General features: G+C 31.4%; 1 protein-coding gene across 1 annotated transcript in view; it reads right to left on the minus strand.

Moving 5' to 3' along the window:
- LOC129919910 (reversion-inducing cysteine-rich protein with Kazal motifs) overlaps positions 1 to 22,330 on the minus strand; it is a 48,542-nt gene extending 26,212 nt beyond the window's left edge. Inside the window, exons 1-2 of the mRNA XM_056001016.1 lie at positions 21,053 to 22,330; positions 2,586 to 2,641 (exon numbers count right to left, since the gene is read on the minus strand). Coding sequence (XP_055856991.1) covers positions 2,586 to 2,641; positions 21,053 to 21,200 — 204 coding nt within the window. The 5' untranslated portion in view covers positions 21,201 to 22,330. The remainder of the gene's footprint in view (positions 1 to 2,585; positions 2,642 to 21,052) is intronic.
- Positions 22,331 to 22,740: the final 410 nt, after the last annotated feature.

Here is a 22,740-nt window from a genome sequence, read left to right on the forward strand (position 1 = left end):
AACTTCATTATAGTTTCTTTTCTAAGATTAGACTATCTTAAGAAAAAAACTAAAATAAATTGCTCTATTAAACACGAACATAATTATAAGTATTTCCTCAATCTAATAATTCATTTCATAACGCCTTTATATAGTTTTTGTTGTCCCGCCTTTTTAACATATTTTTCGCGCACACACTAGATACACCAGCTCACATTACTTGATCCATGAAAGCAATTTATTTTTTCTTGACGGAAAATTGATTTTTCCTAAACTCTTTTGTAGGCTTGCATCATACAAAAAAGCCCACACCTCTTCTATATAGACAAGACAGCGACGCGACGATCGATGATAGTCGTGTGGAACTAACTGCAACATTCACCTTCATTAGATTCGTCCCGAAAGACTAGTTTAACTTTTTTAATTTTTTTTTCCCTATTTTCTTAAATACTCTTCAATCTTGGTCATATTTCTTAACATTCTTTCTTCTACTTTTTTTAATGAACAAAACTAGTTAAGACCTACAACAACCAACTGAAGCTGAAGATGATGATTACACTTAAACGGATGCATAAATGCGTGGTTTTGTAATTATCAGTTTCGCTTATAGGGTGTCTTCCTTTTTTTTTCTTTCTTAAGTTGCCATATTTTATAAGTTATGTCGTGTCTTTCTGAATACCTTGAGTGGGTACGTAAAAAGGAGCTCCACTCTTCATTAGCTATGCAAATAAATTCTAGAAAAACAGATAATTAACCATCAATTTAACTTATTGTCCTGTGTTGTTTTTTTTTGCATGATAACTATGCACACACAAGAAAAGGAAACTAAACTAATCGCCTGAATGCTTGTCAACTCATAATGAATTATTCACTGGTAGCTCCACCTGTTGGTTATTGTGGAGTATTAACATTTGCCTGCGATGTACGCCGAACATCATGTGCGCTTGCTTTGATTAATCACTAACAGAGCAAGAGATTATGGAAATTAATCGCATACGGATGGGCAATAAATATTGACAAATCCAAAAAAGTACATTCCTCTATTAACAGCAAAAGATGGAAAATATAATCGTAAGTGTTGCCATTTCTACGGGTTCTCTGCAAGAAAATATTCCTAACTTTATTAAGTAAACTACATTTGAAGTCTTGTTTATATTAGCTTCATTCTTTCGAAAGGAAAAAAAAATGCGTTCCACAAATGGATCATACATTTTGCTAAAGATTTTACTGTAAATATATCTTCTTTGATCAATAACTAGCCTTTTAGTGAAGAAATGAATTGTAGTGGAAGATATCCATATAGGTACGGAAGCTTTTTAAACTTACGTTCCACAGCCTCTGAAAAGACTTAATATTTTGTGGAACACGATAATTTTCCATTTCACGAGACGTTAGTACTACCCTATAAAATATGTATTCATGTGAAGTGAAAATTTGCCTTACATTCCACATATTATATTTGTGGATCCTAATTACTCAATCTACTAGAATTCTTAACTTTGTTTGGAATAAAAGATTTTGGCGTGTAAAATATTGTGGAATGTATTCATCGAAAGTCAAGTAACACTTCATTTCGATTAGGAATAATACGTTAAGTGTGTTAACTTACATTCCACAGTCTGTCAGGAGATTTCAATTGTTTCGGAACACATTAGTATTTCATTCCACAAGAGGTTAGTACTAGGCTTTAAAATATATCTTCAAGTAAAATTAAAATCTTCCTCACATTTCCATCTTTTATTTGTGGATCCTAAGTAAACAATCTCTTTAATTTAATGGAAATAAAAATATTTTGGTGTTTAAAAAGCTGTGGAACGTATTCATCGAAAGTCAAGTACGCACCTCAATTCGATTAGAAATGAAATATTTGAAGAAACCCGATATACGTAAAATTTATAAACTTACATTCCATAGTCTGTCAGGGGCTTTCAATTGTTATGTAAGACATTAATTTTTCATTCCACGAGAGCTTATTAATAGGCTTTTAAATATATCTTCATGTGAATTGAAAACCTCCCTTACAATCCAATTTTTGTATATGTGGATTCTAATTATCCTGTCTATCAGAATTTGTTTCTATTACGATAAATAAATTTTAGGAAGTAAAAAGTTGTGGAATGTACCAATCGAATGTCAAGTGCCTACGAATATCATTTAGAGTAGAAATGGGATGTTTGTACACATGTACGTAAAATTTGTAAGCAGCTTACATTCCACAGAATGTCAGGGCTTTCATGCTTTGCGGAACACGTTCATTTTCCATTTCACGAGTAGTGATCACTAGCCTTTAAAATATATTTTCATATGGAATGAAAATCTTCCATACATTCCACATTTCTAATGTGTGGATTCTAGGTTTCCAGTCTTTTAGAAACATTTTCTCTATTACAAATTAAAACATTTTGGCTTGTAAGAAAGTTCTGGAACGTATTCAACGAAAGTCTCTCGTGATTATAAAATGAATACGTTCCACATGTTTAATTCGTAATAATACTTGTGGATTGTAAAAAGAGAAGCTGCAAGTACATTCACGATAGTCAAATTGATCTGAAAACCTCGATTGCGAATTATGTAAAATAAAATTAAATTGGCATCACTGTACTTACATTCTCACATGATGTCCGACATGATCCGAATACTTCCGAGCAACATGTAAAGATATCTGCAAAATAAATAAAAACAAAAATACAGATAAACAGTGAATTTGGTTAATATTAAAAAAAAGGCGGACAACTTTAAAGAAGAATACAAAAAACAGAATAAAGATAACTAAAGTGACAGCCGCATGAGCTCGTGATACGCTTCATCAATGTTCAAGATGAGCTTTGACATGTGCGCAAACGGCGACGACGAAGTCCATGTCGAGGCTGCAACTATACGGAATCTTTGATCGACTCTGAAATTTTTCAAAAAAAAAAAAAAAATATTTGTTTTGACGCGAACCCCATGAAATGATATCAGATTATACGGGTATAAACACATGAGCATGACTGATGATGATATGCGAGTTGGCGGAGAATATACAAGCTAAAACTTTTTGAATGATCGTTAAACAAGACATTAATGTCCACCAAAATAGGCTATGGCATTACAACTTAAAGTCCAAAAACACCTTAAGGTCTTCTTAAAAAAAAAAATATTTTATTCATATAAAAATAAAGATAAACGTTGTGATACTTATATATATAATTCACACTTTGTATCAACTTAAGATTATTATTAACGATCTAATTTTGGGGAATTTGAGAATTTTCTCTCAAAACAAAATTTACATAAAATGAATTTTTAGTTTTTTATAAATTTTTTGTTTTTTTTTATATTTTTTTTTTTAAATGCGGGGTTATTCCAAATTGGAAGCTACTGGAATTTGTTTTAGTTTTCATATCTATCTCTAAGACTAATTTAGTTGGATCCAATTTGTTTTGAATGATTTAAGCATTTATATTTGTGTGGGATATCTTAAAATGAAGATTGGAATTTAAAGCATTTGACCTGAAGATGGCTTTATAAATGGGTTTTTGATTTGATTAATAAAGAGCTCATATTTCGTCTGCGTGACTCTTGTGGGGTTCTCCACTGCCATTGTATAAACTGGTATTATGTGTGATGCTTTTATTTGCATTTGATTAAAATATTTTAAATATTTTCGAGGTAGTCATAGTTTTTGCAAAAAAATATTTGTGGGAGGTCTAATTAAAATATAAATTCGATAAGAGAAAGTATTTTAATATAAATTTGTTGAACTCGTGAGTAAGAAGAGGCTAAAAATTCGGTTTATAAGTTCATTAGAGTTTCGGGAAATTGAACATTATGCTAATTATCAGCACATAAATTGGTACATTTTTGGTATTAGTACTTTTCACGTGATCTTATGCTTCCACTTAGGATAAGTTCAGTCGCCAGACAAGAACGATTTATGATCGCTGTGAAGTTCAAATAAACGCCCTAAAAAGCTTGTGGAACGTATTCATTTAAATTGTTTGTTATTATAGTTTAAATAACTTTTCTTATCAATTTTTAAGCTTTTAAGTTATTTCTTATGAAATATTCATATTTAAGATCTTGAAATTTGTGAAATAAACAGCTTTTACCAAGAAAAGGATCTGTTTTATGTTATCATGAAATTGAGAAGCAAATGGTTTTGAACGAATGTTTCATTACCTATTAATCTCCGTACAGACAGACTGCCTAAATAAACACCTTTTTATTCCTAAAGTAATGAGTTCCACAAATTTGTACTGTTATACACCTTATTCTGTTTTTTTTTTTTTTTAATTGGAGCACTTTCTAATCAAACGCGTTCCACAGCATTCTTTTACTATAAAACCAGTTTCAAGACGGGTAAAGTGAAAAGAAAAATGTGTTATTTCCTGTCAAATATCGTAAAATGAATGCGTTCCACAATTGAAAAGTAAATACGTTCCACAATTTTTGAGAATGTTATTTCAATTCAGTATGAGAATACTTAACGTTTGCTTAACAAACTATTTCCATGGCAAAGAGACGCTGTGGAACGTAAACCTGAGATTTTCATTTCTGTGGAACTCGTCAATAGGCTTTTAGGAGGATGTTTGAATTTATTTTTGATAGGCTGAAAAGTTATATTCACTTCATACCAAATCTTTTATGTCATAACTAACTACCACACCCGTTAAAAAAACTCACTTGTAAATCACTTGAATTTGACATCGCAGGAAATAAATAAACTTGTGATATCTCCTAAGTGTGACAAATGACAGCCTTTGACTTTTTTTCTGATGAAATCAAAAAGTTAATCCCTCTTCCAATTCCATATCCAAGTATCTTAAATCAAAGAGCAACATAACAAAAACAACAAACCAAATTTCATACCACATCAAAGACGGCTCTAAATTATGCGAAAAATTGCATCTGACTTCCAAATCTCCTCTATATATAATCCATTCCATCTTATCCAATCTTTGTCTTTAAATTTGTATCTCTTTTTATGTGTTGCAGTTGATTCTACAAATTCTACACAAGGTGCGTGAAATTACATTCTGATTAGCATACAGCCTCAAAAGTACAGCAGCAAGTGCACCATGCACACGCGACTTCTTCACGCCTTTCTGCCTACCAGCCGCCGCACAGTGGATCGAAACTATGAAAAAGTGGTCATGGGACTGTAACTTCTGATCTAATGAACGGATCCTAAAACGGTTTTCGCTATATTGCTTCTTGAAAATCACAGAATTGAATCCAATAAAAAATCACAAAAAATGTTTAGTTCTTTAATTTTTTTTTACTTAAAATAGCTGTTAACATACAAAAACTACCAAATCCTTATTTTACTACACATAAAATTAATACTTTACGTTATTGTCTTATTTATTAAGTAAAAAAAAGCGTTTACACATTTTGTTAACAGTCTTTTAAAATACCGATTATTTGCAAAAAAAAATTATTATGAATAAAAAATAGCTTAAAAAGGATTATCTTATGTAAATATGTGTTATTTTAAAATGAATGGGTATTATTATGAAAATACCAACATAAACATAAAAAATATGAAAAAATATAAGTATTGTCAACTTAATAATGAAATTAATTTAAAAGAAAATGATGGATTCATAAAAAAAAAAAGCAAACAAAATACCTACTTATACACTAAAATTATTTATCAAAAAATCATAAAGCTATGTACAGCTAAATATGAAAGACAAGTAGCTAAAATTGCAAATTAAAATGTACAATGTACATAAGAGTGACCAACGAATGATCAAATGAACGAACAAATGAAATTGTACATATTTTTAGAACAAATTTCTTAACAAAAAACTGGAGTTTAAATTTTTCAAAAAACCAAAAAAAAAATACATTTTATTTTCTTCAATAAGAAACAATTCAGAGAACAAATTGTTTGCAAGACAAATTTTATTTCGAAGCCATGACACTATTTTAAGCTTACCTAGTACGCTGCTGAAGCGAAACGAAAATGTTTCTAAGCCTCCAAAGTCAGCAACGAATGTCAAAATTAAATAATGTCAATAAATTAAAACTTGAAAATAATTTTGAAGAAATTAAAATTCACAAGGTGCAAAATTCTTTTGGACTAAGGAATTTTACCTGAAAAAACATTAGTGAAACATTATTGAAAACTTTCCAAGTATTCAGGTAATAATATCGTTTGTCAATCTCGTGTGCTGTGAAACGAAAAGCATAACAAAATTTTTCGTTCTGCCGTTTTTTTTATACAAATTTCCGTTTCGCTTTAGAAATTGAAATATATATTTTTTTTTAAATTTAAACTTTAGTTAGATTCTTACTTTATTATCCAGATTTTGTTAGAAAATAAATAAGCATAAAAAATTACATCAGTGCTTTACTCTTAAAAAAACCTTAAAAATTAATTGTTTTTACTCACTCTTTCTTTATTTTTTTGGTCAATCTGCCTTACGTTACGTATTCAGCAGTTATATTCTTGGTTTAAACTACCCCATGACACTTTAAGCTAGCCAAATAACACCAACCCTCCCCTTTACAGATAGGAAAAAATAAAAAAATAAATAAAAAAAAAATACCTAAAGGGTTAAATTTGTAAAGATGGTGCTCTAAAAAACGGGGTCGGATTCGGTCGGATCCAAATGTTTTAAAATATTACACACAAACTATTAAGCTTTCATTCTAGACTACTAAGAGAGCGGGCATATGTAAGCATTTTTTTTAAAGCATTTTCAAAGTTGAAGAGATATTTTCAAAAAGGGTTATAGAAAAACGTGTTTTAGAATTATTTAGAAATATAGTTTTAGGATTTTTTTCTTAAATATATATTTTAGATATCAGTATCTTATCAACAAAATTTATTTAAAGAAGATATCTTAAAAAATGAGCCAGATATAAGAGTATGAAAATTTCTAAGAAAAACATCTTTTTTTTTTCTTGTGAAATAGTCCCCACTTGAGACTCTGTATCTTGGAAACCAAAACATTTTGATAAAAATAACTTGTGGATTATGAAAGAAGGGACAATTTTCTATGATTAACAAACAAAAAATATTTACAAGAATGAAAAAAAAATTTTCACCCAATGTCCGGAATTTTGTACTAGACGTTCCACTGTGCGCCGCCGCCAATGCTGCCAGAGTCTATTTGTGTAACCTTCCATCTTCAAACTTTATAAATAAACACACGAATCGCATAAAAAAATATCAAAGACATACGATCACACACTGACTTTCTTGTCCCGCCGAAAAGAAACCAAAGAGATACTTAGGATGAAATTAATCATAGCACTCCTGACTGAAGGAGGGTGAATTCTTTTTTTCCAAAGAGATGTTTGTGGAACGGGAACCTGACGACGAACTGGTGGATCCATCCTCTGTCAACCACAAAAATCAAAAAACCACACCAAACACGCGTACACTTACTCGTACATAAAATAGAAAAAATAACAAGAAGTCAAAAAGAAAGATGATGGTCTGATATGACTGCCCTGAGGTATTCCTCTTAAATTTCGTTCCCCCTTTGACAAAAACTTCACATGATTTAACGGTTTATCAACCGCAACAAGGGGCGACAACAGGTTCAATTCGAAGATGAGGTGAAGAGTGCAAGTGTCTTCCCTCATCTTTCTGTTTTTTTTTTTTTTCATCTTTAGGGTTCATTCTTAATTCCGCCCGTATTATATGAATATGAATGCCATATTGTACTTCTGCTGGTATTCCAATTTCAATCATCTTTGGTTGATTTATTTCTTTTCTATCTCTTTCACTCTTTCTTCTTGGTTATGTGGATGATGATGATGATCATGTTGATGATTATGATGATGAGCTGTCTGGTGCGGGTTGTACGTACATCATCATGTGTGTGGATGATGAGATGACGATTGTGACGTTTTTCCTTTGAAATCGAGATGATTGCATTCTGCCAACTGTTTGTAATTATCTTCAAGCTATATACAGCTAGTAAAGTGATGTCTGGAAGAAAGTGTCTGTGTCTGTTTTTGTATCTAGGTTCGTTCCCTTGTTTTTATTTTTTCTACTGTGTCGTTGTCGGTGGTGATGTTATTTTAAATATGAAGATGGATATTATTCGATGGTGTGGATAGGAAGTTTGAATTTTTTTGTTCATCCATTCATTCATTGTGTATGAGGGGGAAGGAATATTTTCTTCTTTAAATAAATAAGTGGCTTTGAAGTGGTAATTATGATAAGGGCTATTTAGATTTAACGTTGATTGAGATATGATTGTTTTTTATTATAATTGCAAATTAAATATGGTCGATGGTAGTTTTTGAAATTTAAAAGAGTGAATAATGGACAATTGAGATATTAAAAAAACATTGATTCGAAATACGTAGAATCAAGCCATTCAAAATGAGAAGTTTTTTTATTTTTATTCAGACTAAGTTCTAGTTTGAATACGTTCCACAATTTTTACTTAATTTTCCGCTAACGATGAGCTAGCTCATGGAACGTTTATACTTTTAATGTCTTGGCAAAGTAGGTACCTTTTCATCTCTTTGCAAACAAATTAATTATTTTTTGCCTTGGATTCATCTACAAGGAGTCCTCTGGACATACGTTCCACAAGAAGAAAAATAGGACCAGGTAGAAAATAGTTTTCTGCTTAGGTTCTTAAAGTAAAAAGAAGTAAGTATTAATTATTAAAATTCTCAGTTTATTCAATGAAGTTCCTTGAGTCAGTTCTTAAAGGTTGTTCTGTTCTGGTTTGGAACTTTAGTAACAATCAAAGTTTGACAGTTAATTTATATTATTGATCTTGTGCTCATTGTCGAAAAGAAAAAAAAAATCTGTGTAAATGTGAATTTTTCATTCCACAATCCACATTTTCTAAACAATAATTTTGCTCTTTTTCCTCTTCAATCTACGAACTTATAAATTTACTTTGTGGAACGCGTTTATTTCCTTTTCAAGAATACTAGGCTAAAATCGTAGTAATCTCGAATAAGTTCCACACTATTCCACATATGTTTAATGTTCAATTCCGCTGTCTGTGGTCATCGCCTTACTGTTTTTAAAATGTTTCCTATATCTTTTCAAAAGTGGCGTTTGTGAAATAAAACACACATTCCACAGTCATTCACATGGAAATATTTCCTTAGGAACTTACTTCCAGTGGCTACAATTTTAGGTTAAATATGAAATAAAAAAGAAGCAAGAAGAGCTGAACTTTTGCCGACCACGTCTCTCTTTATCTTTCAGAGGAACCACCACAAGACCCAAATGTAGAAGACCAGTGGATACACTGTCAAGGGGCTGTCAGAAGTGCCGCAACTGATGTGATGGGTTCTTCGACGATGATGGCCAAAATATCAGTCCACCCGACCTACAAGATGTGAAAACAGATGGAAGTAACTAAGAATGGTATTTTTTCTCAAATTGGATTTTTTTCATAAAATAATCATTTTTATAAAAAAAAAACAACAAAACCGACCTCCATCGTTCAAAACTCTCATAGTTCCTATAGCGTGCACCAGCTTTCCAATACAAAAAGAATTATCAAAATTGGTTCACTCAGTCCAAAGTTATGAGGTTACAAACATAAAAAAATACGAATTGAATACCTCCTTAGAAATTTTTTACGAAAAGCAAAACCTTTCCACAAACTGAAACATCAAACGAAAGAAGCCCATGTAGACCAGTGCCAATCCGGTTTTCAGAGGGCAAAAGTTGAACAAATTATTAGCAGCATAAGGGTGGTGGGAAAATTTAGGATAAATGGTATATGAAAGGGGAAAAATAAATTGCCCACAAAAAAATTGGGGGAAAGGGGGTGGGTGGGCGAAAAAGTGGTGTGGGTGTCAAAAATCATGGTTTTTTACGATTTCTGTCAAAACTAGACGTCCTACCGAAAAAAGTCAAATGCAAAAGTTGTAGGTAGTATAAATGTCTACAACTTTTACTCAAACAATTTTTTTCTATAACCTCAAAAATATTGGAAAAAATGCAAAAATACGATTTTTTTATTTTTTATTTTTATCTTTTACAAAAATGGTTGGATTTTAACAAAACTTGGTTTAAAACTACTTTGTTATGTTTTCTATCTATTAAAAATGGTTTTTGAGCAAAAAGTGAATTTTTGGATTTTTGACGAATTTAATTTGAAAAAATAGCCTATTTTTCAATCAAAAAAGTTACCGAAAAAATTTTTGATTTTTGAAAAGTTTGAAATGAAATTATTTAGATTAAAACCTATTATTTAAGATTGTGTGGAAAAACTATACTTTTGTTTTAGAAAATATTGAGAAAAATTGAAAAAAACAAAAAAACGATTTTTAAGATCGATTTTTCCGTAAATGACAGTATTATTGGCGAAAAATAATCTTCCATAGAAACTAAATTATACTTTTCTAATGGCCTTTGACCTTCTTAATTTGAATCTGGCATTAGAATAGCTCTAACGTGAAAAGTTTTTGAGATATTGAATTTTGAACGTCCAAAACACTATTTTTCTGATTTTTTGCATGGTAATATGTCATAAACGTGATGAGATAGAATTTTTCTGACTTCGGATTCGAGCTCAGCGCACAAAAAACCATTAGAAAAATATATTTTGATTTCTATAAAAATAACTTTTTGACAAGTGAATTCTAACAAGGCATTCGATTTTTTCTTCCCTGTTCGAATTCACTAGTCAAAAAGTTATTTTAATAGAAATCAAAGTATATTTTTCTAATGGTTTTTTGTGCGCTGAGCTCGAATCCGAAGTCAGAAAAATTCTATCTCATCACGTTTATGACATATTACCATGCAAAAAATCAGAAAAATAGTGTTTTGGACGTTCAAAATTCAATATCTCAAAAACTTTTCACGTTAGAGCTATTCTAATGCCAGATTCAAATTAAGAAGGTCAAAGGCCATTAGAAAAGTATAATTTAGTTTCTATGGAAGATTATTTTTCGCCAATAATACTGTCATTTACGGAAAAATCGATCTTAAAAATCGTTTTTTTGTTTTTTTCAATTTTTCTCAATATTTTCTAAAACAAAAGTATAGTTTTTCCACACAATCTTAAATAATAGGTTTTAATCTAAATAATTTCATTTCAAACTTTTCAAAAATCAAAAATTTTTTCGGTAACTTTTTTGATTGAAAAATAGGCTATTTTTTCAAATTAAATTCGTCAAAAATCCAAAAATTCACTTTTTGCTCAAAAACCATTTTTAATAGATAGAAAACATAACAAAGTAGTTTTAAACCAAGTTTTGTTAAAATCCAACCATTTTTGTAAAAGATAAAAATAAAAAATAAAAAAATCGTATTTTTGCATTTTTTCCAATATTTTTGAGGTTATAGAAAAAAATTGTTTGAGTAAAAGTTGTAGACATTTATACTACCTACAACTTTTGCATTTGACTTTTTTCGGTAGGACGTCTAGTTTTGACAGAAATCGTAAAAAACCATGATTTTTGACACCCACCCCACTTTTTCCCCCACCCACCCCCTTTCCCCCAATTTTTTTGTGGGCAATTTATTTTTCCCCTTTCATATACCATTTATCCTAAATTTTCCCACCACCCATATGCTGCTAATAATTTTTTTATTTTCAAAAATTATTAGCACTGGTCTAATGCGACATGGTAATGAAAATGATATTTAAGTTATTAGAATCGTAAAGCTAACTTTCTGTGTGTTTTAATGTTAAAGGTGCCACTAATATCCTGAAATATTGACCCAAATAAATAAATATTCATTTAAATGCGAATCTTATATAAAAAAAAAATACAAAAAAACTGACAACCCTGTCGCAATTTTCACATAATTTTTCTTTCTCAATAAACCTACTCCCGTTGAAAGAGACATCCCATTATCGTAAACAGTTCATTATGGATTAAATCTGTTTGCACCTTAACACACATTTAACCCAACAAACACACGATGCACCTATTGAAAGAAGTCAAAACACAGAAAAACAAATTATAGCAACGCATTTCATTAATCCCTCTTCCAACTTCCATCTGTTATAAAAAAACTCATTTCATTTTTCCAATAAAACAAACAAAAATGTCATAAAAAACGATAAAAAAATGAAACACCTGATTCGATATACTCTACCCTGACGTCCTCTTTCAAGGCTCTTTTGTTCATAAGCTTTAGTAATTAATTATAATTCATTTTTTTTTTTTTTTTACGAAATAAAATATTTTTTATCTCAACAACAACAGTATCTGTATCTCTACGAAGAAAAAAAAAAACTAATAATGATACATTTTTAGATTTTAAGCTATTTATCACCGTGTAGGTGTTATTTAGGGGGTACACACAATATTTTTAGACTTTTGCCAATGATCCAATAAGATTGGGAAATTGTTTTATTTATTTTTCTATTTTTTTTTTATTAAAAAAAAAAAAAAAAATAAAAAAAAAAACATGAAGAAAAGAAAATTAATCGAAAAAATAAAAAAAAAAAAAAATAGAACGAAAAGTGGACAATAACATTTTGATTTATGAAAATCGTTTCGAAAATAAACACAAAATTCTTTAGTATACCTACTAAAAAAATGTTAAATAAAAAACCTGGAGATTTTTTGAGTACTTTTTTTTTTATTTCTTTTGATTTTGAATTTTTTTTAATTGCTGTCAGATGAAAATGATTTTTAAAAAATGTCAACCGGATATACATAAAACACTTGTTGCAAAAAAAAAAAAAAAAAAAACAAATATAAAGAAAGACCACTTGCTGCATATTACAATACACAAGAAAATACATTCCACAGGGGAACGTAACGCAATAACATGCAGAATATCTCACGCTTTGCGCACTAAAGTGTCATTAAACTGCCAGAGTTGAAGTTGCTCCGCCTTCTTGACTTTACAATTCGCCGCATTCTCAAGCAAAAAAAAATAAATAAAATTTTAAAGCAAAGAAGTTTGTTTTTATTTATTTGTCAACTCAAGTTTATGTACTTGGAATGTGTTACTATAGGTACATTCAGGAGCGCACTCAGAGGAGGGGTAATAGGAGGTTCAAGAGACCCCCCAAAATATGTTTAGTAAAATCGTTTATCTTCATATTTGGTAAAGTCAAGTTACACAATTTTTTTTCCAGGAAAGTTTTTATGAGGGGGGGGGGGGGGGGAGGTGGTTATATCTTCTTAGGGGTAGGGAGGGAAGGTGAAGAGGGGAGGGGTTGAAGATTAAAAGGTTGTCATATATGTAAATAATTGTGTGTAGTATTTTTAGAAAGACCAACCAACTCTGAGGAAAGTTGTGGTTTTAAGTATTGTTTTTTTTTTGGGGAGGGAGGATACAATTAAGAGAAAGTTGATAAAGGGGGAGGGGGAGGGGGGGGGGCAGGAGATTTAAAAATTGCCATTGAAATTGTGTTGTGGTATATTTTTCGAAAGAATCCAATAAACTAGTTTTCATAACAAGTCCTTTTTAGGGGGGGGGGGGGTTGAGAGAGTTGAGAAGGGGAAAAAAAAGGGCTACTAGAATTTCCGTACACTTGTTTTATTAAACGCTCCGAATTTCAAATAAGTTCTATTGTGGTATATCTTCACAAGCACAACTAGTTTTTTTTTGAGGAGGGGGTCTGTAGGGGGTGATTTAAAATTTCTTATATTTTCCAAAAAATTTCCTTTATTCGGATCACATCAGTAAATCAGTGTAGAATCTTAAAATTAAGCAGATTAACCAAACCCCCCGCATACATAAAATTCTAGCTCCGACCCTGGCCTCTTGACATTCATACAATCTATGAAAGTATATGCATAATAAAATTATTATTAACGCTTCCTTTGGATGATAACTGAATTAAAATTAGCGCGCTCAAACTTCAAGTCGCTCCTTTGAGAAGAAGTAGCGTGCGGCATTGCAATCAAATCATGTACACGACAAACGACGACGACAAAAACGTTGTTGTTGTTGATAATAATAATGATGCGCGCAACTCACAAACTATAAATGCAGATGGCGTTCATGTAGAGTATTGAGAAGATTGTGTGGAGTACCCTTTACTATGTGGAAAAGATGGATCAAAATCATATTCACTTTTCGGTCAAACATCAGATAAAAAGCGGGTTCTCTCGCAAAAAAAGATGATCATAATCGGTGATTAGAGTGACAGGGCGGCTTAATGGTAAGTGGCAAGTCGGCTTATTTGTCAATGTGCATTTAAGAGTACATTATTCTTGTTTTTTTTTTTCCTCCTCTCTTTCACTTTGGTCATTGAAGTTTGTCATTGTTGTTGTTGTTATTGTAATTTTGTCTTGTCAATTTTGTTGACTTGGCAGCGGCATCAGTATGTTTTGTTGTTGTTTGTTATATGAATGCTGCTTTTCCGCTCATCAAATTTGAATTATTCAAATCGTGACCGACACAGCGCTACGATATGCCGGTAAATAATGTAAGAAAAAAAAAATCGCACATTTGCAATTAAGGGAGTGTGTGAGGGTAATGATGGAATATTAACTGGATTATAAGTGGTGGATAAGTGTTGCATATACGAGTAAGTACGTGATGGAGCTTTTAGATTAATTTTGAAATATAATAAGTGTATGGAATTTAATTGTGATATGGGGGTGGAGCTTATGTTATTGGGTCTGTTGGAGGGAGAAAATTGTAGTGTATATTGTTCAATTGGCTTCTGTGGGTGATTAAGTTGTAAGATTTTATTTGTGACAGAAAAAGTGGCAAGGCTATCAATTTATGAATATGAAAAAATAAGAGCCACCAAGAATACGAAATCAAAAAAAAAAAAAAATGATATTTTTAAGAAAATTGAAGTAGGGTAGTTTTTTTAAGGAGCAAAGTCTTAAGAAATGTTTTCAGTTGGAAAACAAATTCAAGACAAGCTCGTCAAAAAATTTGATTATTTGAACTCACTCCAGCAAGGAAAATGTCATTACCGCAATCGCAATTTATCATACACACAAAAATTCTTTCCAAATTATTTTCGAATTCGAAACTTTCTGTATTTTTAATTATAATACAAAAATTAATAAAATAAAACCAAATGGGTAGCTAGTAACTGTTAGTAATCATGGCAGAAAAATTTATTTTGAAATAAGGTTGAAAGACCAAAAAAGTTTATAAAAAAATTTAGTGAAAGGGTGTTTTTTTTTCGCTGGAAAGAGGAGATTAAGGTAAACGAAATGGTTATAAAATTTTCTCTATATAATCATATGATACATGTTATAGTAATTTTTAGATGCTGAATCTAATGACATCATCATTGGATTTGGGACTTACTAAAGAATTTACTCCTTCCTCGAAAAAAAAACACCCTTTCAAAATAATTTTATAAAGATTATTCTTATTCTTGGTTTCTATCCCTAATGTAAATTAAGTTTTTGACCAATAAAAAAAATACCTTTTAACCATCATATTCTTAAATTCTATTGATTCAAATCTCAAATATAACATGATTGCTGGATTTTTTCTTAGTTCTTGCAATAAACCTAGTTTTTGTATACACCTAAAAAAACACCCTTTAATATAAACAAAAATGATAGACTTAATTTATTTGTAACTTTCATTAGTCCAGTAAATAAAGGAGTTTTACCCTACAAAAGGTCCGGTAGTTCTAAATTTTTGATATGTTGTTAGGTATGGTTAGTAGATAGAAAAACCAAATTTCCACAACCACGCCCCCTCCGCCCCCTTCAGCATCACCGAAAAACCATAGAAATCTGGCACTTTTTTCACTTTTATGCCCATAACTTTCTTCTGGTGCATTTTACTGAAAAAAAGTTGTTGGTAGACTTGTAGAAAACATAATTTCCTATGAAAATGACCTTGGTAGTATTTTTATACATCCAAAAACAACGAAGTTATGAAGCTTCCAAAAACATGTAAAATTTCGGATTTTGCAATATTTTCAGTTTCTTGTCACTTAACAGTGCTATAACTCTTTAACAATTGACTTTTACGCAAAAGTCTTCATAATCAATCTTATAGACAATTTAATTACCTAAAATAAAATGTAACCCACTTTGATTTTGTGAATCAAATAACCGAGTTAGGGCTAAAATAGTAAAAAAGTATTTTTGATAGTTTTAGAAAATTTTTTAATTATCCATTAAATGAAGGATTTGAATCCCACAAAAAGTCGGGTGGTTCTTATTCTATATTTAATCAGGTTCTAATGGTAGATTGAAAAAAAAATTCATAGCCACGCCCCCTCCGCCCCCTTAACCATACCCCAAAAACCAATTCTGCATTTTTTCAGTTTTATGCCCATAGCTTCCTTCTGGTCATTTAAATGTGAAAAATTAATGTGCAAAATTGTAGAACACAAAATTTTCTACAACTTGCACATCCAATATCCACCAAACTAAGAATTTTCAAAAAAAAGTTACAATTTCCGTTTTTCTTTATTTTCAGTTTCTTACCTGTTTACAGCGCTATAACTTCCCAATTTTTAATTTTTAGCCAAAAATCCTTTTGTAGGGAATTCATTTGCATAACTTTATTATTTTGATAAGAACCAGGTAATAGTAAGTGTTTTTATTTAATAAAAGTCGTATTTCTTAATAACCTAGTTTAATATCTCATGCGCTTATAAAGCGGTGGGCTATGAGTGGACGAAGGTAAAAGAATTGCGTTATGAGGGGAAGGGGTAGCAGGTGGGGAAATATAGAAGTAATAGGTGGAGTTGAAGATGGTGAATTATGAGAAAAGTTGGCTTCGTTGAATTTTTCTTCAAATTGATCGATGATATCTGATCTTCTTCGTCGACATCTTCATAAAAAATTCAAGTGGACGATTTTGACAGGATTGTCCACAGCAAAAATTACAGAATGTGGAACATTTAAGTCCCTCTTTCCTGCATCTGCCAGCTCCCATGCATCTAGGCACATAGGTATTTGCATGACACAGCTTTCATCAATTTTTGGGGAGCAGGATCTTGCACAGTTTTAATGGGTTGCAATACGTGGCATCCTCTCGTCCAGCCCCATTTCAGAGGTTTTTCTCAATACCCATCCACGCCATGATCTGGTGATAAGTCCGGAGGAAATGAAAGTGTGCTGGATCTGTTGTACGCGGTAGTTTGCACAAATTAAGTTAGTTGAACTGCTCATAAATTTGAAATATCGAAGAGAGCTTAGAGATATGACTACTGTCCTCTCCATATAAAGCCAACAAGATATGTTCTTCCGCCTCCGATACTTTCTGATCTCTGGCATTTGGGTCCTTAGCTTCTCTGCAGCTTCAAGAGCAGAGGGGTTTTTGAAACATTTTGCAAAATTTGTTTTTTTCCGAAAACAAAGATGTTTGAGGTGGTGTCACATTCACTTATGGCATGAATGAGACGTTCTCCATAGAATTGAATGTGAAAAATGGAGAATTCATCAGATAAATTGATCCTCCCAGGTTTTCGAAGGTACATACACGTTCTCTGCCCTAGGTATAGTAAGTCGATGTCTTCCTCAAAAATCTTTGAAACTCTATGGTACCTGCTTTAGATACTAATTCTGGCGCAACTGGAAGAAAGCATCCTTACGTTCGAGTTGAATCAGGGGTGGTTGTGGTTGCATGATAGTAGAAACTTAAAGTAGCTGCGCCTCGTGGTGATTTGATGAAAAGCCAAGGGATGTAATCATATAAATGAGAAGCTCAGGACCTTCCTATACATATACACTTATTCTTGTTTGAAGGGGGAAAGGAAGGATCGGGGACGAGCAGCAGCTTTAACAGCATGGGATAAGGCCAAACATTTCCTTTTCCATTTATCCAAAGGGCCACTCTTATTCTTCAGTATTACAGTTTCAAAAAATAGAGGATGGGTAAGGGTACTCATCTGTATTGTAAACTTTAGACCGAATGACTTCCAAAACTGTGCCTGCGGCTGCTTTGACTACTCTCAACCTTTTAACCTTCTCCATACTTCTTAGGCAAACAGGATTTGACTGTTTTATTATCCATTTTATAATCACCCGTATTGTGATTTACAACTGTCAATCGATTGTTGATAAATACTGTAATTTTGGGTTTTTAAACCAAAATTATAGGAAAACTGGTCAACTGGAATTTTGTAATTAGATTTCTTTATAACGACTAGGACCATTCTCTGCTTTCAAAACTTTTTTTAATTAAGTAATAAGATATTAAAATTAAATTTGTATCAACTTCCGATTGATAGTTGTATATTAGGGTGGTCCTTATTTTACTCTTTTTCGAAAATTGAGTGCGACGCCCCCTAGATTGGTTCCAAATCAGGAAAAAAAATACCCTATTTTTTTTTAAATTTTTATCTCTGACCCTTCCTGGCCCTATTTTGATAAGAAGTTACTATAGCAAGGGCGATATTCTGTGTCCAGTGTTGGGTAAATGGCGGATTTTTGATATAAACTTCTTAATTAAATATGGTCAGGAAGGGTTAGGAATACAAATTTGAAAAAATTAGGGCTTTTTTTTCCTGATTTGGAACCACTCTAGGGGACGTCCCCAATTTTTTGTTCCTAAGGACCACCCTGTTGTATATAGCAATAAAGCTGAACCTCCTTCAATCGTACTTGTCAACTCATCAACTCATATATGAAACTTCATAAAACTGAAAAAAATGCAGAATTGGTTTTTGGAGTATGGTTAAGGGGGCGGAGGGGGCGTGGCTATGAATTTTTTTTTCAATCTACCATTAGAACCTGATTAAATATAGAATAAGAACCACCCGACTTTTTGTGGGATTCAAATCCTTCATTTAATGGATAATTAAAAAATTTTCTAAAACTATCAAAAATACTTTTTTACTATTTTAGCCCTAACTCGGTTATTTGATTCACAAAATCAAAGTGGGTTACATTTTATTTTAGGTAATTAAATTGTCTATAAGATTGATTATGAAGACTTTTGCGTAAAAGTCAATTGTTAAAGAGTTATAGCACTGTTAAGTGACAAGAAACTGAAAATATTGCAAAATCCGAAATTTTACATGTTTTTGGAAGCTTCATAACTTCGTTGTTTTTGGATGTATAAAAATACTACCAAGGTCATTTTCATAGGAAATTATGTTTTCTACAAGTCTACCAACAACTTTTTTTCAGTAAAATGCACCAGAAGAAAGTTATGGGCATAAAAGTGAAAAAAGTGCCAGATTTCTATGGTTTTTCGGTGATGCTGAAGGGGGCGGAGGGGGCGTGGTTGTGGAAATTTGGTTTTTCTATCTACTAACCATACCTAACAACATATCAAAAATTTAGAACTACCGGACCTTTTGTAGGGTAACCCCCTTTTTTTTAGCTTCATTTATTGGACTACATGGCAAAGACAATATTTGAAATAAAGTTTGCGAAGATTCTTCTTGGGTTTGTGAAGATACCATTTTCATGTTTATACCATTGATTTCGTGAGACTTATCAGGGATTTGCCTTTTAAGCCGAAAAAACACCCTTTTACTTAAAATAGTTTTTGGCTTCTCGTGTAAATGAAACAATAACCAATTTTCATTGCGTTATATTTCTACAGTGGTATTGTTACAGTTTTTTATTTGGAACTAATTCCAAATTTCATATATTCTTCAAATAAAAACACCCTTTCACTGAAAATAATTTTTGTAGGTTCTTTGGATTTTTAGTTTTTATAGCAAACAAAACAAATAAAGAAAGTTTGTTAGCTTTAATGATACTCGTACCTACCTTTTTCACGATAACTAAAAAAAAACAGCTCTTCACAGAAAATAGTTTTAAAAGTGTTTTCGAAATAATGTTATAGCTTGATACTTCTTAATCGTAAGCTTTAAAAAATTTTTTTTGGCACCAAGTCAAGAAAATATTTAACTCGCTCTGTAGCATAAGTGCATCTTCAGAGGAGGAATTTTTTGAAGTTCTCATATAATCGGCATATTTTTTTAAGTCACATTGAGAAATAATCATACCGACATCATTAATGGGCTAAAAAAAAAAAATAGGTGGATCTAAAAAACTACCTTGTGGGATGCCACGGAACAAAGCTAAAAAGGGATTTGAAAAAAAAAAAAAATTCTTTGAACAAAATCGGTAAAGGTGGTCGATATCGACTCAGAAAGCTCAAATATTTTTTAAAAATTTTGGACACGTACATAGTTTAGTTTTTAAAGTTTTTGAATTTTGCAACTTTTCTAGAACGCTTGGTTTATCAACAAAATGTATTTAAACCTTCCAAATGCTGATTTTAAAAACATGAGTTTTGTAGCTAGATTAGCAATCCACTTAATCGCTATCTTTTTATATCATCAAAAAGATTTTTCGCCTTTTTAATGTCACTGAATGCAAGCAGTTGGTTCGTGATTTAGATTCTGAAGATAATACTGACCAGAAGTTCTTATACTTTAGAATTAATTCTGTAAAATAATGCATTAAGCTTGAGGAAATATTTAACATTCCTAACCCAAAACACTTAACATGAAGTTAAAAGTATTTTCAAATAAATTTACAAACTCAAAAATAAAAAAAATGGCGCCCAATGTGGAACTACAATCAAATGTTTTTAGGTAATGGACCTTGGTATGAATAAAAATTTGGTGTCAATAAAAAATAACTAGGACAACATGATGAAAATCTTCATTTGTTGTTAGTGAAAGCTGTAAAGTGGCGCCCAATGTGAAAATAATCAAAATACATAATTAAGTTTTTTTCCAATCAGTTATGGTAGCCATAAATGATTATTATTTTTCTCTTGTATTAAGCTCAAAATATTATAGTCTTGCGAGTTTGACAAAACTATCATAAATATTATCATCCCAAAATATTCACCTAAAAATGATCCCAAAGTAATAAAAAAACAAAATAAAACTTCAATGCTTCACGTTATCATCCACTTTCCCTTCCCATAAGAACCATGTAAGTTCATTTATTTTTGTATTTCTGATGTAAATTCCCCATAAATCTGAACAAAACACAATCATTATACTTTTACAAAAAAAAAAAAAACATGCGATAACCTTCTCTTACCCCCCATTAGTAATACAAAGCAATCTACATACTATAAATTCAAGTGATGTGATATATACACAAATAGTTTAAGTATTTCGCGCAATTATGCAGTTTCCTCCTCTTTTTACTGATAAGAAAGATTAAAGTTTTCATTCAAAAAAAAAAAAGGTCATTCACTATCTTAATGAATTCAAACTAAAAAAAAACTTCTTTAGATCAATCAAAAAATACCGAATCTTACCATGTTGTCCATTATTTGTTGATGCAATAATATCTGGAGGAGATGAGTTATCACTGTGATAATCCTCTTCATCTTCATCTGATGACAGCACTCCACTTGAACAGCAAAATGCTAATATTAAAATAATCCATTGCAAGGACGACTTCATAATGATTCACAAACAAAAAAAAAAACTAAAAATTAACTGACAAATTTGTGTGTTTTTTTTCGTTCCCTTTTCAAGTGTGGAACGTAAATTTAAATTGATTCAGTTTCAGTATTCAAAGACAAAAAAAAAACATCTTTGTTGTTTTGAGTTGTATCTGTGTTATACAGTCACATTGGTTAATTAATTTTTATTACAGTTAATTGTTATGGCACTAAAAATCAGCGTTGAAAAAAACGAATGAGTATATTTTTGTAGCTCTCAAAAATAATAAAACCACCACACGACCGATGTGAAACGACACTCACTTTAAATCCACTACAATTGTAATTAATTTCTTTTTTATTTGGAGAAATGAGGGTTCTCTTGTGATATAGTGTTTTTATGACAGACCGTTAATTAAGGGACAAAAATTCATAAATTAATGTGTCATCAAAAAACATGTTCCACAATATTTGTTTGTTTCCGTTTCTTTCAATAAAACATCCTTCGATTTATCAATCAAAACTTCGATATTCAATTAAAATATCAACACTCTCCGCGGCGAATAAATCTCCCAAACACAAAATCACACAAAAGATAAATTAACTCTTCCCATCTGAATCAATAAATGCGGCCTACCATAATTTTGTGTGGTTGGTGTGTGTCATCATCCCCTTATGGCAGACAGATGACATCGATCTTTAAATCCAACAATCAATGCAGTCAAGTGGATTAAATCCACCTGCAGTTTAAAAGAAAAATCAACAAAATCCAGTTGAAGATACAAAAGTTATAGCTGATTTTGCACTTACGATCCACAATACAATCCACATTGAATATTCACCTTGCACTTCCGGTTGTGCACTCTTTAACTCAAGGGAAATCACTTCCTGGTTGATTCTTCAACCAACGCCAGTCTTCAAAAGGATGCGATATCCTTTGCTAACGGTTTTATTTGAACGTTTTTAATTGGGGCACGTTTACCGGCATTTTTTTTATATTCTCTGTTCTGTCTCTGTTTGAATTCGTTTAAATCGTATCTCTTTCGTATTCTATATTCCGTCGGAAAGTGTGAAAAAAATTTCAAGCAGCCTAGCTACTAGCACACAAGCCCAAACGACCACGAGCGCTATCAATTGAAAACTGGGAGGGAGTAGTCTGTCGCATTGGAGAGAGACCTCATCGTCGTTCTTCGTCGTCAGTCTTTGGGATCATATTTTTTTTCTTTTTAATTTTTTTATTTTTTGTTTTGGTCGCTTTTTTCTTCTTGTCGTCGTCGTTTGTGGATGTCACATTCACTCCACTCACATGTGTGTGCTTGCTTGGTGTTGATTATGTCTTTTTATATTTTTTTTTTTTAGTTTTTCCACTTTGGTAAAAGATTTGCCTCTTTGGATTTATGTTTTGTTTGTTTGTTTGTTTTGAGCGTTGGTTGAGTATTTTTCTCGCCTTTGATGTTATAGAGTATTTTTTATGTTTTTTTTTTTTTATTTTGTTTATGACGTCACGAGGAGAATCCTTTTTTTTTATAGAGAGTAGATAGAGGTGTATGTTGTTAGAG

The sequence above is a fragment of the Episyrphus balteatus genome, chromosome 4 (genome assembly GCF_945859705.1).
Source record: "Episyrphus balteatus chromosome 4, idEpiBalt1.1, whole genome shotgun sequence".
Classification (NCBI taxonomy): domain Eukaryota; kingdom Metazoa; phylum Arthropoda; class Insecta; order Diptera; family Syrphidae; genus Episyrphus; species Episyrphus balteatus.